Raw genomic sequence first — 17,424 nt, forward strand, 5'->3', positions numbered from 1 at the left:
TGCCAATTTGGGTTATAATGGAAAGATAACAGTTATCATTTATGGAGTATTTATTGTGTGGCAAGGTATTTTGAGCACCTGTTTATGCTATTTCCCTTAATTCTCCTACTCACAAGCTAGGTACTACGTTCATACTTTACCTACAGAGGTTAAATTCGTATCCACCCTATAAGGGAGGGCACAGACATTTAAACACAGGTTGAGTTGAGCAAAAACAGGCTCATCGTAACCACCAAACATTTGTCTATGGTGTCATAATGAAAATTTCAGTTTTTGCCTATAACATCCTTGCATTTTTCTTTTTAAATAGTAGTAACAACTGATCATCTACTGGATACCAAGTCCTCTCCTAAGCATTTTATGTACGTAACTCATTCACCTCTCACAAGTAGTATCTGAAGTAGGTTCCTACATTATCCTCATTTTACAGATGACAAAAATCAGACTCAGAAAATGAAGCAGTGTGCCTAAGGTCACACGGCTGGTCAGTATAAGGTATGCTGCTGCTTTCAAAGAAAGCCAGGGCAAAAGAACATAAATGCCTCTGCTGGAAATATGGTTTAAAACATTTATGCGCAGGTAATACCTACTCAAAACATTTTATATAAAATGTTTTTTAAAATTTTGTTTAAAAACTGAAAGAGCCTTCTGGAGGGAGTGCAGCAACTTTTTAAATTATGAAATATTTCAAACATATCAAGAAGTGCAGAGAGTATAAAAACTAGTGGGCTTTCACAAACATTCATGTCTTAAGAGTAATAAAAGCTACATCCTCACCAAAGGCGAGTGATCGAGAAAAATTTTAATTATAGTCTTTTAAATTCTTATTAAACCAGGTGTCAACATGAAAGGAGTTAATTAACTCTCAAAAACCCACCATTTTTCTTTACCAAGAAAATTCAGAGAAAAGCTGTTTAGCTAGAATCTAAGGAAGAAAGCTAGACAAAGAATAAGGCAGCAAATCCCAAGCAGCAAATGCAATGCCAAGGCAATTGAAAGAAATATCACCACAACAAACCTGGGTTTCTGAGATACAAGGCTCCTTTTCTCCTTAACAGGCAGACACCCCAGCCTGTCCCCCATCATCTACCTCGGGTTCTGTCTGATGTCCCCAGGCCCACAGAGGGTGGGCACACCAGAGGGACCCTTCAGCAAGAGATGACGTTCTACTGCAGAGTGAGATAAAATAAGAAATGACCACCAACAGGGGGGTAGAGAATGATCAAGACGAACAGCTGGACACGTTGGAACACTCAAGGGGCATTTAATTATCACACTCCAGGACTTGAGCACAAAACTGAAGTTTCACTATTAGATGTACCTTCAAGAAATTAACTTATCTTTGCTATTCAAGCTGCTCTACAGAGAATTCTGTATTAACCCCTGATCTGAGATTCCTGAGTGACCTTTTCCTGGCCTTGTTGGTCAGAGAGGCTTAATTTAGCACCAAGAATTTAGCCGAATCCAATCCCAATTCTACAACAGACTTGATACACCAAAGATCTGTGACAAAAATGCGCTTAGTCCATACATGCTGTGGGGGCAGCCCCTAGTTCTCGGTATTTCAACACAGCCCGGTCAGAGCTGTTTCAGTTTTCAATTCTGCGCCTATCTTAGGTGTACACAGTGTATGCAAAGATTGACAGTGGCCACCAATTCCTATTTTCCCACTGTCTCTGAACTCACCACAACAGAGTCTGAAAACAGACTCAGAAAAGTAATAGATTGGTTGGAAAATCCAACCAGAACAGTGAGGAGAGCAACACTTCAAAATCTCCAAAGATTCTGGTTGGGTGTGAGCATAAAAGAGCAACAGAAAAACAAGTGCCACAGCGTACAGTTTAAGGTTTAAGTTTCTAGTTCAAAGTCAGGTGTGTACCAAGCTCTGGATACTGGCTGATGACACTGTGCATGTAATTTAATCTCCATGTGCCTCTGTTCCTTCATCTGTAAAATGGATAACTGGCAATAACAACATCTCTCTCTTAGAGGATTATTGGGAGAACTCAATGTTCATAAGACAGGGCACGACCTGCCTCCTGGTGAACACTCAACTAATTACAGTTACTAGTATTAGTATTGTATCTGGCTTTCTCCAAATTTTCCAGAAAAGTCTGTGTTTATAGAGGCATGGACTGAACATAAGCCAGCATAACTATCACTGGATACCAATACTCAAAGACAAGGGGACTTTCCTGGGGGTCCAGTGGTTTAAGAATCTGCCTTGCAATGCAGGGGACATGAGACTGATCCCTGGATAGGGAACTAAGATCCCACAAGCTGTACAGCAATTAAACCCAAGCGCTGCAACTACTGAGCGAGTGTGCCACAACTAAAGAGTCCATGCACTGCAACCAACGATCCCAGATAACACACACAACAAACGTCTTCATGCTGCAACTAAGACCTGACACAACCAAATAAATAAATATTCTCAAAAAGATAAATATTTATAATATGCAGTGCATTTAGCTCACATGAATAAAATTATAAAATGACATTGCAACATCCCTACCACAAGCTTACCACCCTCTCTTGCTAATTAGAATTTCTAAAAAGTGCCTTATTTTCAGGGCTTCCCTGGTGGCTCAGTGGTAAAGAATCTGCCTGTCACGCAGGAGACACGGGTTCGATCCCTGGTCCAAGAAGATCCCACATGCTGCAGAACAACTGAGTCTGTGCACTCCAACAATTGAGCCTGCGCTCTAGAGCTCTGCAACTGCTGAGCCCACATGCCGCATACTGAGGCCTGTGTACCCTAGAGCCTGTGCTCAGCAACAAGAGAAGCCACTCAGTGATTGTCCACGCACCAGCAGCCCCTGCTCACAACTACAGGAAAGCCTGTGCAGCAAGGAAGACCCAGCACAGCCAAAAATAAATCAATAAATAAAAATGTTAAAAAAAAATAAAAAGTGTTTTATCTGTAAATATTTTATTGCTGTCACCTCAACCCTTGACTGTCTACTCACTGCATGAATCATCTCTGATGTTCTTGGATCTCTGCTGCTGCTGCTGCTAAGTCGCTTCAGTCGTGTCCGACTCTGTGCGACCCCATAGACAGCGGACAACCAGGCTCCACCATCTCTGGGATTCTCCAGGCAAGAACACTGGAGTGGGTTGCCATTTCTTTGGATCTCTACTTGGCTTCAACTCATGAATTTTTATGCAGACTTCAGGACTATTTGTCAGACAAATTTTAAATTCTTGGTATTTACACACTGGGGGGAAAAGGAAGTGTGAACGTGTTAGTCACGCAGGTGTGTCCAACTCTTTGTGACCCCATGGTCTGTCCATGAAATTCTCCAGGCAAGAATACTGGAGTGGGTTGCCATTCCCTTCTCCAAGGGATATTCCTGATCCGGGGATCAAACCCAGGTCTCTTGCACTGCAGGTTGAGAAACTTTACCATCTGAGCTACCAGGGAGACCAGACATATACAATGTCAGAATTGAAAACAACCTCCTAATCTAATCCCTGATTTTACAAAAAAAAAAAAAAATATATATATATATATATATATATAATAGTGAAGTTCAGAGGAACTAGTCCAAGCACTGTGGCCAAGAAAGAGCAGTCAAGGCAGGGCTGGAGCCCAGGTTCCTGATTCCTGGCCCTTGGGCTCCATACTGCATTGTGCAGAGACATGACTTCCAATCACTATGCAAATAATGACACAGTGAAGCATCCTGAGCTCAGGAACCCACTTTGTAACATTTCAGGAAACAGCTTAACTTCCCAGGTTTCATTTAGTTTCATAGACAGTAAAACCCCAGAATTCCAGCTGGCTGATTCAAGGGATTCCCAAAAGCTTTACCACTGAGTAGTCTATTACAACCCCAGTGAATTCAAATGAGCCGTGGAGGGATTTCTGAATTCCTTAGTCTCACAGTCAAGGTAGAGGCATGGATTTAAATTCTGTAGAGGGAACAAAAACTGCATCACTGACAGAATACTCATTTTCACTAAGATGTTTTCACTGAGAAGGTTACATTTCTTGGAACTAAAACACCAAAGGTAAGAGCAGGCTGAGAGGAGTTGGTGGGGAGTGGGGTATACAAGGAGAGTGCAGTTACCATTATTTAACTGATCTAGAAATAAGTTGTTAAAAATCAGAATCCTGGTAGTATTCTCACACCATCTAATGAATAAATATCAAGTAAATCAATCTATCTGAGTGCTCAAGAATGGGATTAAAAAGTATTATCAACAGATTTAAATTGAAAGCTGGGAAATTAGATGGACAGAATATATTTCATCTGTTCTTCAAGTGATTCCAATAATGCAAAGAATCTTAAAAGAATTCACATAACCAAGTGGGAAATACATGTCTTCCATATAGTCAGCAGAACATTACACTAGTGTTCTTATGTTTTATTTGTTAGTTTATACTTTAGAATGACAGTTTTATTTGCTCTCTTCTATCTTGGAATCATTATTGGGTTTGGAAATGGTCATTCATTGTTAGGACTGTGACTACCATGCATGTGTGGATAGGAATTGAGCAGTTCAGGGCAACTCACCCAAAGACACAGTTCAAACCTTGGAGGAGAACTGAGGTCACACAACTAGTTAATGACAGAAGCATTAGCTCTCACTGTCTTTAGAGTAAGAATTAAAAGCCTGGAGCTGACCATTTCATTTCTTCTTCACAACAGTCCTATGAGGGTGGACCAATTAGCCCTGCTTTCCTACTAATAAATGGAACTTTTAAGAGGTTGTCCTTCATTCAAGTCATACAGAAAGAAAATTGATAATACCCAGAGCCAGCTCATAGTGGAAGCTAAAAATAGGCAGAGTTCTTCTGGAAGCAAATTGGTGATACACATCAAAAGTCTTTAAGTTGTGCACACTTGTTAGCATAGAAAGTGACCAGAAATAAATACAAGCATTTACATTTATGGATTCATTACAATATTATTAACAATACTGGAAAAAAACAGAAATCAACAATAAGGGCTATTATGCCAGTGACATATTATGAAAGCATCAAAAATCATGGTTTCAAAGAATATGGAAAATGTGTCATGACATAGAGAAATGTTCACAGTATATCCAAGGTCAGAATAATCTCAATTTTGTTTTTCAAAAAAATACATATACATACATATGTAAATATACACAAAGACATATGGAAGGATCCATATCAAAAGTTAAACGTAGACACACTGAGAAATATAATTATGAATTTTAATACCATTGAAATATGTGCATTACCATATGTAAAACAATGACCAGTGCAAGTTTGATGCATGAACCAGGGAACTGAAAGCTGGTGCTCTGTGACAACCCAGAAGGATCGGGTGGGGAGAAAGGTTGGGGGGCAGGGGGATGGGCCACGTGTATACCTGAGGCTGATTCACATTGACATATGGCAAAAACCATCACAATATTGTAAAGTAATTATTCTCCAATTAAAATAATAAAGATAAAATAAAATAGATAACCAACAAGGACCAACTGAATAGCACAGGGAACTCTATTCAATATTCTGTAATAACTAAAAGGGAAAAGAATTTGAAGAAGAGAAATCATAACCTTGCAATGAGTAACTGAATCACTTTGCTGTATACTTGAAACTAACACAACATTGTAAATCAACTATACTCCATTATAAAATAAAAACGTTAAAAACTCAAATGAAGACACACATAATGAAGAACTTTCCTGGGAGTTTACCATAAAAAAATAAATAAATTTACATACCAAAAAAATGATTGCAAAATAGTATTTAAAGTATTTACCCATACTGCTGCTATCTAAAATTTTTGTTTGGATACATATTTAAAGACTTTCCTGGTGGTCCAGTGGATAGGAGTCTACTTGCCAATGCAGGGGACACAGGTTCAATCCCTAGTCTGGGAAGGTTTCACACGCTGTGAAGCAACTAAGTCGGTGCACCACAACTCAGCTCGTGCTCTAGCACCCGAGAGCTGTAACTAGCCAGCCGTGCAGGCCCTACGGCCCAGGCTCCCCAACAAAAGATGCCACCGCAAGGAGAAGCCCTGAACTGCAAAAGAGAGCAGCCTCCACTCGCTGCAACTTGAGAAAGCCCATGCCCAAAATGAACATCCAGTGCAGCAAAAACAAGTAAATAAAATTCTACAAGATATGTAAAAGGCTATTTACTTATGAAAATATACCTCTTACCAGAGAATTTCTCTTAATGCTAGTAATTATGTAAGCTTTTCTATGTGGCAGGTATGTTTCATATGTATGCACTCAAACCTTGAAACAACCCCGTGTAGGACTGTTATCACTCCATTTTAGAGGTGAGAAAACTGAACATCCAAGATGTCAAATGTGACATCTGAGAAATGAGAAAACCATTTACTAAGGGGCAATTCTCCAAAGCTTAACATTTGTTACACACACAGGCAAAACCTTGTTTCACACCAAATAATCTTTCTAAAGGCAGAACATACTAGGTTTTTAGTTCAGGAGTTGGCATCCAGAAAACGATTATTAGGATGTCTATAATTGCTTCAAAATATTCCAGCATGTGCAGCATAATATTATGGTGCACGTGTTATTCAAGTTGCATACCAGGTAGTAAGTTGCCCTAACACAGGCTTCACCCTCCAGGCGTTGGCTATAAGTGTTCTAATCAGCAGTCTCACTCTACAGAAACCTCAGTTACCTTTATCTGAAAACACCAGAGGCTTTGATAATTAGCAAAAGAAATGTCACAACTGTGAATTTTTACTGTTAACATTAGTGGCTTACTAACTAGCATGATGGATGTTAGAAACGGACTTCATTAACTCAATTAATAGAACTTGAGATGTGGGGATTAGCTCAATTCTAGAGACACACTCAACGTTGCAATGAGGATTTGAGACTATTTAGCACCAGCCAACCTTAGGGATGGCACCCACAGTTTATGTCTAAATGGCCCTGTAGCCAGACACTGGATTAAAGATTCTGGCTACCTGATATTATCTGTAAACCAGCTGAATCTTGCCTTAGGAATATCATCAGCTCCGTCTTCAGGGAACGAAGTACCCAGAAGGACAGAGATGTAATAAAACTTACAGAACAGGTAAAGTTACTTTGAGCTTACTTGTAAATGATTAACAAAGAGTCTGCACGTATTACAGAACTTTTTTATAAGCTGGTAGAACAACTGTGAGGGTGCAGCTGACCCTCACCAATTATCTATCTCCAATAGGTACCAAAGAGACCTTAACTGTACATACAAATCACTGAAATGACTTTTCAAATGCCCATCTGGACTGCATATACAGTACCTCAGTATACTATACTATATACATACCACACACACACGTGTGGTTTGTATCTGTATATATGTGTGTGTGTGTATATATACACACATGTATATATATATACATACACACATATATATAGTATACAATGGGCTTCCCAGGTGGCACAGGTGGTAAAGAATCCGTCTACCAATGCAGGAGACAAAAGAGATGCAAGTTCAATTCCTGGGTTGGGAAGATCCCCTGGAGTAGGAAATGGCAACCCGCTCCAATATTCTTGCCTGGAAAATTCCATGGACAGAAAAGCTTGGTGGGCTACAGTCCATGGGGCTGCAGAGTCGGACAGGGCTGAGTGACTAACCACATCCACATAGTGTACAGTGTATAGTGTGTGTGTATATATAGATTGTGTATGTATCCATATATAAAACAAAATATATATATATACACACCAGTGTATACAGTATAGAAGAACAGTATCTGTGGTCTCAGAGAATTATCTTCCACTACTGAAATGGATTTTGTAAGGCTCAAATAAGCTCACACCCTGAGGAAGCCACATATTCAGATCTTCTCAGCTGTAGCATGCCTAGTCCAGACCTTCTTCAAAATGACGCACAAATCGTTTGACTTGCCCACATTGTTTCAGTGGCAAATATTTCACAGGCTTTTGAATTCTACCTCTCTCTGCTTCAGCCTTCCGATCAACACAATAAGAATAATGATGGAACCAATAATGGGGCCTTGCCAGGAGAGTGGCTCAAATAACTAATTATTTTATCACGCAGTGAAAATGTATTTCACAAACTTAAAAAAAAAAGAAAAACCACCTCTGTGCGGGTGCATAATGAAGGCCCTGCGTTTCACAGCACTTGTATCATCCTAAAGTACTCGGACAACTGGACCAAAAAAGAATACGTGCATGACAAGACTGTCATCTCCTGTATTATCTCCTGCGCCTCTCCCAGAAAAGAGTGCGATTTACAAGAACCACGTGGGAGCTCACTGAAAAGTCCCTTTGATTTTCGTTTGGAATTGGAGGGGTTTGTGGGGAGGGGGCGTTGCAGGGGTGGGAGTGGGGGAGAACTGGTGATTGTTTTGTTTTGATTTGGAGAGATGGAGGCAAAAACTACAAAAGATAGTTACACTCATTGCAGTACAAAGTATGCTTTCTCAATGGGGACAACACTGAAATAATTTGTTCATGGGAGTGAATAAAAAATATCTTACACTTATTAAGTATCTAGCAAAGATATAATACAGTACATACACAGATCATTAGGATACCTATGGTAGTAACATTTCCTGAAGTGAGGGACAACTAGGAAAAAAATGCCTGAAAAGGATTAGTTGGGGCTGACAATAGAATGAAGACTGAGCAACACTGGTGGAGGGATGCCTTCTCAGGGCTGAGGATCACCTGCAGAGCCATGCCTGCCCCAGGGAATATCCTTATCTCTGCTTCCTGTTCTGAGGATTCCTGAGGTTGAACTTGACTGGCCTGGGTTACTTTCAGCTCTCTGTTACAGTTGCTGGCCATTCCCCTAGGCAGCAGAAATGTGTATGAAGACTTACAAGTGTCCCAGATTTCCACCAACCCCTATTTTCCCTCAGATTTTTCTGTTTCCTTAGTGTTTTGAGTGTGCTTGCTTCCCTGGAGGCATATGTATTTGGCATGCAGCATACTGCCTGTCCATGGCACTTTTTCAACACTTCCGGCCTATACTCTGTTGGCCATCCTGGGCCAAAATTCTCCACCGAACATGAAATCAGCGCGAAGAGACAGAAACAATGGCAGAGTCAAGAGACAGGTGCGTGCCCTCCAGAATGAAGAAAGTACCTGCATGGCATGCTTGCTAGTGTCATCGGCCAAGAGTGTAGTATAAAGAGCACTCACTTTCCTGAGAAAAACACACAGTAATGGTGCAGGCTACTGCTGTCATGGATAAAGATAGACTGCTATCTCAAAAAGAAACTTCCAAGCAGTTTCTTGACAAATTAAACCCAGAATTACTATACACTCCGGCAAAGAACTAAAAGCAGAGATTTGAACAAAAAATCACTTGCCTTTGTTCACAGCAGCATTTGTGTCAGAAAGGCACCCCCTAATTGCAGATATCAAGGTGGTGAGGGGAAGAGGGAAAACCAATCAAACAAGTGCCCAGAGGCAGAAAGAAAAAAAAAAAGAGACCTCACCTTAGGGGTGCATATCTAGTACTAGGTTTTAATTTCTATACACAGAGATATATACTTCATGAGCACCTAGTTTTTCTCTTTCTGATGAAAAAAATGTCCCACCTTCATCACTGTTACTATGTCTGTTAGCCTTAAGCTCTAACCAACCCTCTTCCTTGAAGAAAGATAAATGCTATCTTTGTCTTACAGGAAACCACCAGAACAGAAAAACAAGAGGCCAACAGAATTGGTTAGAATCAGCCAAACCCAAGATGGCAGAAGACCAGCCCTCTAGCAGACCCCGAGCCTCGTGACATGCTCATGGCAACATCAGCATGCTCAGCAACACACCTGCTAAGCGCCATGACAGGGATCACCAGACACAGAAGGGAGAAAAAGAAGTGACACCCAGCTGCAGGAGGAAACCCACCTTTTCCAGAAAAACCAATACATATGCTCCCTCTACCATTAACCCTGCCTTTAAAAATCTTGCTTTGATCACCCTCCACTCCCAAAAGTTGACTGTGAACTAATTTCCCGCTTCTCCATTCTCTGGCCATCAAAGAATTTGTGCTGTTTCAGTCTCAGCATCAGTTTTGTTATTGGCTGTGTGAATCCAAATGGAAAAAGACCCTTCACCACTGAGGCAGGGGATTTCCAACAAGCTAGGGTCCAACTGGGAGTCGATACAACCAATTTGGAAACACCACCACGAAACAGCCTCAGGAATACAGTTCTAAAGGGAAAATTAGTTACCTAAAACACTCTAAGAAAGTAGGGAAAACCACTAGACCATTCAGGTATGACCTAAATCAAATCCCTTATGATTATACAGTGGGAGTGAGAAATAGATTTAAGGGCCTAGATCTGATAGATAGAGTGCCTGATGAACTATGGACTGAGGTTCATGACATTGTACAGGAGACAGGGATCAAGATCATTCCCACAGAAAAGAAATGCAAAAAGGCAAAATGGCTGTCTGGGGAGGCCTTACAAATAGCTGTGAAAAGAACAGAAGCGAAAAGCAAAGGAGAAAAGGAAAGATATAAACATCTGAATGCAGAGTTCCAAAGAATAGCAAGAAGAGATAAGACAGCCTTCTTCAGTGATCAGTGCAAAGAAACAAGAGGAAAACAACAGAATGGGAAAGACTAGGGAACTCTTCAAGAAAATCAGAGATACCAAAGGAACATTTCATGCAAAGATGAGCTCGATAAAGGACAGAAATGGTATGGACCTAACAGAAGCAGAAGATATTAAGAAGAGATGGCAAGAATACACAGAAGAACTGTACAAAAAGATCTTCATGACCAGATAATCACGATGGTGTGATCACTGACCTAGAGCCAGACATCCTGGAATGTGAAGTTAAGCGGGCCTTAGAAAGCATCACTACAAACAAAGCTAGTGGAGGTGATGGAATTCCAGTTGAGCTATTCCAAATCCTGAAAGATGATGCTGTGAAAGTGCTGCACTCAATATGCCAGCAAATTTGGAAAACTCAGCAGTGCCACAGGACTGGAAAAGGTCAGTTTTCATTCCAATCCCAAAGGCAATGCCAAAGAATGCTCAAACTACCGCACAATTGCACTCATCTCACACGCTGGTAAAGTAATGCTCAAAATTCTCCAAGCCAGGCTTCAGCAATATGTGAACCGTGAACTTCCTGATGTTCAAGCTGGTTTTAGAAAAGGCAGAGGAATCAGAGATCAAATTGCCAACATCCGCTGGATCATGGAAAAGCAAGAGAGTTCTAGAAAAACATCTATTTCTGCTTAATGACTACGCCAAAGCCTTTGACTGTGTGGATCACAATAAACTGTGGAAAGTTCTTCAAGAGATGGGAATACCAGACCACCTGATCTGCCTCTTGAGAAATCTGTATGCAGGTCAGGAAGCAACAGTTAGACCTGGACATGGAACAACAGACTGGTTCCAAATAGGAAAAGGAGTTCGTCAAGGCTGTATATTGTCACCCTGTTTATTTAACTTATATGCAGAGTACATCATGAGAAACGCTGGACTGGAAGAAACACAAGCTGGAATCAAGATTGCCGGGAGAAATCTCAATAACCTCAGATATGCAGATGACACCACCCTTATGGCAGAAAGTGAAGAGGAACTAAAAAGCCTCTTGATTAAAGTGAAAGTGGAGAGTGCAAAAGTTGGCTTAAAGCTCAACATTCAGAAAACGAAGATCATGGCATCCGGTCCCACCACTTCATGGGAAATAGATGGGGAAACAGTGGAAACAGTGTCAGACTTTATTTTTCTGGGCTCCAAAATCACTACAGATGGTGACTGCAGCCATGAAATTAAAAGATGCTTACTCCTTGGAAGGAAAGTTATGACCAACCTAGATAGCATATTCAAAAGCAGAGATATTACTTTGCCAAAAAAGGTTCGTCTAGTCAAGGCTAAGGTTTTTCCTGTGGTCATGTATGGATGTGAGAGTTGGACTGTGAAGAAGGCTGAGCACCGAAGAATTGATGCTTTTGAACTGTGGTGTTGGAGAAGACTCTTGAGAGTCCCTTGGACTGCAAGGAGATCCAACCAGTCCATTCTGAAGGAGATCAGCCCTGGGATTTCTTTGGAAGGAATGATGCTAAAGCTGAAACTCCAGTACTTTGGCCACCTCATGCGAAGAGTTGACTCATTGGAGAAGACTGATGCTGGGAGGGATTGGGGGCAGGAGGAGAAGGGGACAACAGAGGATGAGATGGCTGGATGGCATCACTGACTCGATGGACGTGAGTCTGAGTGAACTCCGGGAGTTGGTGAGGGACAGGGAGGCCTGGCATGCTGCGATTAATGGGGTCGCAAAGAGTCGGACATGACTGAGCGACTGATCTGATCTGAAAACACTCTAATGATGATTTCTACAGAAGCCTCTTATGCTGGCTCAGATGTGAAGGTTTATCAGGAAGTCAGGCTGTTACCGGAAAACATCACTACTTGGATATTAGAACTGAAAAGCTAACTAATTAAACTAAACCTCTTTAAAAAACTCTGAAAAGGCAAAAGCTAGCAGGAAAAATACATTTTTACTTTTGGGCATAATGAGAGGGAATTCAGAGGAACCACTTGGTTCCTCACTTTAAAAATTTAAAGTCACTTGACTTCTAGATAACAGTTCAGAAGTCAGCTGTGGACCTCCCAATGCATTCTATTGCCTTTTCACTCATTTACGTACAAATGCATTAAGCACTGGCCAAGGTATAATGGTCAGGGAGGACTGGGTTTAAGGTGAATAAAACAGTCGTTCTGCCAAGTGTCTACTACTACTGTGAGCACTGCCATCAAATGGCAGAAGCCTTGGGAGTATTCACCTATTCTACCATCGCTTTCCCTGGGAAATGACTCTCCAACCATGATCCATGTAGTCATGACAGAGGATTAGCCATAATTACACAACCTGGCTTCTACCCTCCTGGCCATGCATGACCCATGGAAGGCCAATGAGAGTCTCTTCCAGAGAATCTGGAAATGAAGAAATAAGCAGATAGCTTTTCTAGTAAGCCAGAAACCTACATAAGTGGTACACTTGGACTGTGGAGGCCCATGTCACCCTATACAGCCTGTGAAGGAGAGAAAGCCAGACTACAAAGGAAGAGAATCAAACAGATGAATAGACTTAAAGGCAAGACCTAAAGAAGGAACATTACCTGGTTCCTGGCAGCTCTCACTTCCAATGCAGACCATTCTGAAGCCTGCCAGCCTCACCACCCTTGTTGATCGATATTGAGCTAGCCTAACATAAGTTTCTGTTATTCAAAACCAAGGAGCTCTAATAAATACACAGGGAATAGGACAACAACACAAATTCATCTAATACACAACACAGTGCTGAGGAGGCCAAATTCTGCTCCATTCATCTGAACACATCTTATATAGTAAGTGGCAAGGGGTAAGACTTGTTGATACAAGATGGAAATTTGAGTCCCAGTCAGGCGGTGCAGTGGTAAACAGTCTGCCTGCCAGTGAAGGAGATGCCTGAGACACGGGTTCGATCCCTGGGTTGGGAAGATCCCCTGGAGGAGGAAATGGCCACCTGCTCCAGAATTTCTGCCTGGAAAATTCCATGGACAGAGGAGCCTGGTGGGCCACAGTCCATGGGGTCTCAAAGAGTTGGACATGACTGATCAACTAAGCACAGCACACTCCACCCTTTGCTAGTTCTGTGACCTTGAGTAAGTTCATTTAACCCACACTCAACACAGTTTCTGCCACAAAACAGGTGTTCAATATATATATATATATATATATATACACACACACACACACACACACACACACACACACACACACACATATATATATGCAAAATTAAGGAACATGGGCAAGCAGCCACCTACATGCTAGGTGCACTTATCTCAAGATAATTCTCATCAATAAAGTGGGGATAATAATATCTACTTTATGTGTCTCACAGGATTACAATATATGCAATCACTGTATCAGTCAGTTTAGTTGCTCAGTTGTATCCGACTCTGGGACCCCATGGACTGCAGCATGCCAGGTTTCCTGGTCCATCACCAACTCCCAAAGCTTGCTCAAACTCATGTCCATCAAGTTGGTGATGCCATCCAACCATCACATCCTCTGTTGTCCCCTTCTCCTCCTGCATTCAATCTTTCCCAGCATCAGGGTCTTTTCCAATGAGTCAGTTCTTTGCATCAGGTGGCCAAAGTATTGGAGTTTCAGTTTCAGCATCAGTCCTTCCAATGAATATTCAGGACTGATTTCCTGTAGGATTGACTGGTTGGATCTCCTTGCAGTCCAAGGGACTCTCAAGAGTCTTCTTCAACACCACAATTCAAAAGCATTAATTCTTCGGAGCTCAGCCTTCTTTATAGCCCAAATCTCACATCCATACATGACTACTGGAAAAACCATAGCTTTGACTATATGGAACTTTGCTGGCAAAGTAATGTCTCTGCTTTTTAATATGCTGTCTAAGTTGGTCTTAGCTTTTCTTCCAAGGAGCAAGCATCTTTTAATTTCATGGCTGCAGTCACCATCTATAGTGATTTTGGAGCCAAAAAAAATAGTCTGTCACTGTTTCCCCATCTATTTGCCATGAAGTGATGGGACCAGATGTCATGATCTTTGTTTTCTGAACGTTGAGTTTTAAGCCAACCTTTTCACCCTCCTCACTGTATGATTAGGTTTTTAATAGGCTCAGAATTATGGGTGGGTCAAATAGAGACCCACTTAAAATAACCAAACAATATTTATTTATCTATAGCAAGGGCTGGTAAACTATAGCCCACAGGCCAAAGCCAGTCATGACCTGTGCTTGCATGGTCCACAAAATAAGAATGGTTTTTATAAATGAACATTTGCAACCAATATCATTGTAGGGAACACTAATTTTTAACCTCAACTCAGATAAACACACTGGTTCCAAATTGAGAAAGGAGTATGTCAAGGCTGTATATTGTCACCCTGCTTATTTAACTTACATGCAGAGTGAGTGAGTTGCTCAGTCATGCCTGACTCTTTGCAACCCCATGGACTGTAGCCTGCCAGGCTCCTCTGTCCATGGAATTCTCTAGGCACAATTACTGGAGTGGGTTGCCATTTCCTTCTCCATATATGCAGAGTACATTGTGCGAAATGCTGGGCTGGATAAAGCACAAACTGGAATCAAGATTGCTGGGAGAAATATCAATAACCTCAGATATGCAGATGACACCACCCTTATGGCAGAAAGCAAAGAAGAGCTAAAGAGCCACTTGACGAAAGTGAAAAAGGAGAGTGAAAAACTGGTCCCATCATTTCATGGCAAATAGATGGGGAAACAATGGCAACAGTGAGAGACTTTATTTTCTTGGGCTCTAAAATCACTGCAAATGGTGATTGCAGCCATGAAATTAAAAGACGCTTGCTCCTTGGAAGAAAAGCCAAGACAAACCTAGACAGCATACTAAAAAGCAGAGACATTACTTTGCCAACAAAGTCCATCTAGTTAAAGCTATGGTTTTCCAGTAGTCATGTATGGATGTGAGAGTTGGACTATAAAGAAAGCTGAGCTCCGAAGAATTGATGCTTTTGATTTGTGGTGTTGAAGAAGACTCTTGAGAGTCCCTTGGATAGCAAGAAGATCCAACCAGTCAATCCTAAAGGAAATCAATCCTAAATATTCATTGGAAGGACTGATGCTGAAACTGAAACTCCAATACTTTGAAGCGAAGAACTGGCTTACTGGAAAAGACCCTGATGCTGGGAAAGATTGAATGCAGGAGGAGAAAGGGACAACAGAGGATGCGATGGTTGTATGGCATCACTGACTCGACAGACATGAGTTTGAGTAAGCTCTGGGAGTTGGTGTTGGACAGGGAAGCCTGGCATGCTGCGATCCAAGGGGTCGCAAAGAGTCAGACACTACTGAGCGACTGAACTGAACAGGTAAATATTATCTCTCGCCAAAAATAATTCCATTTTTTAAAGAATTATATGCTTAGTAGACTTGTATTATAAAAACTATACTCAATTACTATCATTATATTTTAATTTTTTCAATTAAAAATATGTGCAAATTTATTTCTCTTGTTACAAAGCACCTACACAGTATTTTGATGTTGTCTCTTGGCCCATAAAGTCTTAACATGTTGCCTATCTGGCTCTTTACAGAAATGAATTAGGAAAAGGTGACCCACTCTAGTCTTCTTGCCTGGAAAATTCCATGGCCAGAGGAGCTTGGCAGGCTATAGTGCGTAGGGTCGCATAGAGTTGGACATGACTCAGCACACATGCACTTTACAGAAAAAGTCTGCCACTTCTAATCTAAACAATGTCCAAGAAGTCAACTCAGTCAGGGACACGGCAACAAAGTTATTTTTCTCATCAGCACTATTATTCTTAGACAGCAATTTTGCAGAACATGGGGCTGTTTACAAATGCATTATTTTGCAGTATAGCAGGAAAAATCTGCCATAATGTCTGCCAAAATGCCATAATGTCATAATAATCACAACAGCCCTTCCAGAAGCTCAAATACCTGCTTCAAGCCCAGGCTTAAAAAGGCAGGGCCAGTCTGGCCATGTGCTCACCAGGGTCAGGAACACATCATTAATCTCAACAGTATGTCTGTGCAGTACAGTATAGTACCAAATACTCATTCATCACCCTCAGCCTCTCAGACTAACACGTTGTGGTCCAGGTTCATTACTGAACCTAGATCTGCAAGACAAAAACAAAGGTTCACTACCCAGAAATTCTCTGGGGTCATAATGATAGATCTGTAGACCAGCCATTAAGTCTGCCCCAAAAACAAAACTAGGTAACATATGCATAAGTAATTATGCCCGTCATCATAATTAACAACAATAATAATGACAATTAAACAATTTTTAATATAATAAGGGCTTCCCTGGTGGCTCAGATGGCAGAGTCCACTTGCAATGCAGGAGACCCAGGTTCGATCCCTGGGTCGGGAAGATTCCCTGGAGGAGGGAATAACTACCAACCCCAATATCCTTGCCTGGAAAATTTCATGGACAGAGGAGCCTGGTGGGCTAAATAATAATAAAACAATTCTAAACTATTTACACTTGCAGTAGGCATGTAAAGGTGCATGAGAAATGGACTTTCCTAGGCAAGAAAATAGGATATAGCAATCTTAGATGTAATGCTATACAAAACAGTTGAAAAACAGAATAGTTTGGGACTTCCCTGGTAGTCCACTGGTTAAGATTTTGCCTTTCAATGCAGGGGGTATGGGTTCAATCCCTGGCTGGGGAACTGAGATCCCACACGCAGCAGGGTGTGGCCAAAAATTAAAATATAATACATGAATACAACATTGTAAATGAACCAAAAAAATTAAAAACAGAATTGTTCTACCTAGAACAGGGTAACACAGGACCACAGAACTCCAGGGTGGCCTCTGAACACCATTCATGGACACCTAAGCTCCCACAGGTACAGGGGTTGAAAACCATAATAAAAGATAATCAGGAGCTCCAGAGGTACGTCTTCTTCATCCACAACATCAGGACAAGAATAACAGCTATTTCCAAAA

At 41.2% G+C, this 17,424-nt stretch overlaps 1 protein-coding gene across 6 annotated transcripts in view; it reads right to left on the minus strand.

Moving 5' to 3' along the window:
- The window catches only part of PRELID2 (PRELI domain containing 2), a 597,505-nt gene that overhangs the window by 537,960 nt on the left and 42,121 nt on the right, over nt 1-17,424 (minus strand). The window contains exon 7 of one of the 6 annotated variants that reach the window (XM_061423858.1): nt 10,778-16,583. The exons of the other annotated variants lie outside the window; for them this stretch is intronic. Coding sequence (XP_061279842.1) covers nt 16,578-16,583 — 6 coding nt within the window. The 3' untranslated portion in view covers nt 10,778-16,577. Of the gene's footprint in view, nt 1-10,777; nt 16,584-17,424 lie in introns of those variants that run through there. 6 annotated transcript variants of the gene reach the window in all.

The sequence above is a fragment of the Bos javanicus genome, chromosome 7 (assembly GCF_032452875.1).
Source record: "Bos javanicus breed banteng chromosome 7, ARS-OSU_banteng_1.0, whole genome shotgun sequence".
NCBI classification, from domain to species: Eukaryota; Metazoa; Chordata; class Mammalia; order Artiodactyla; family Bovidae; genus Bos; species Bos javanicus.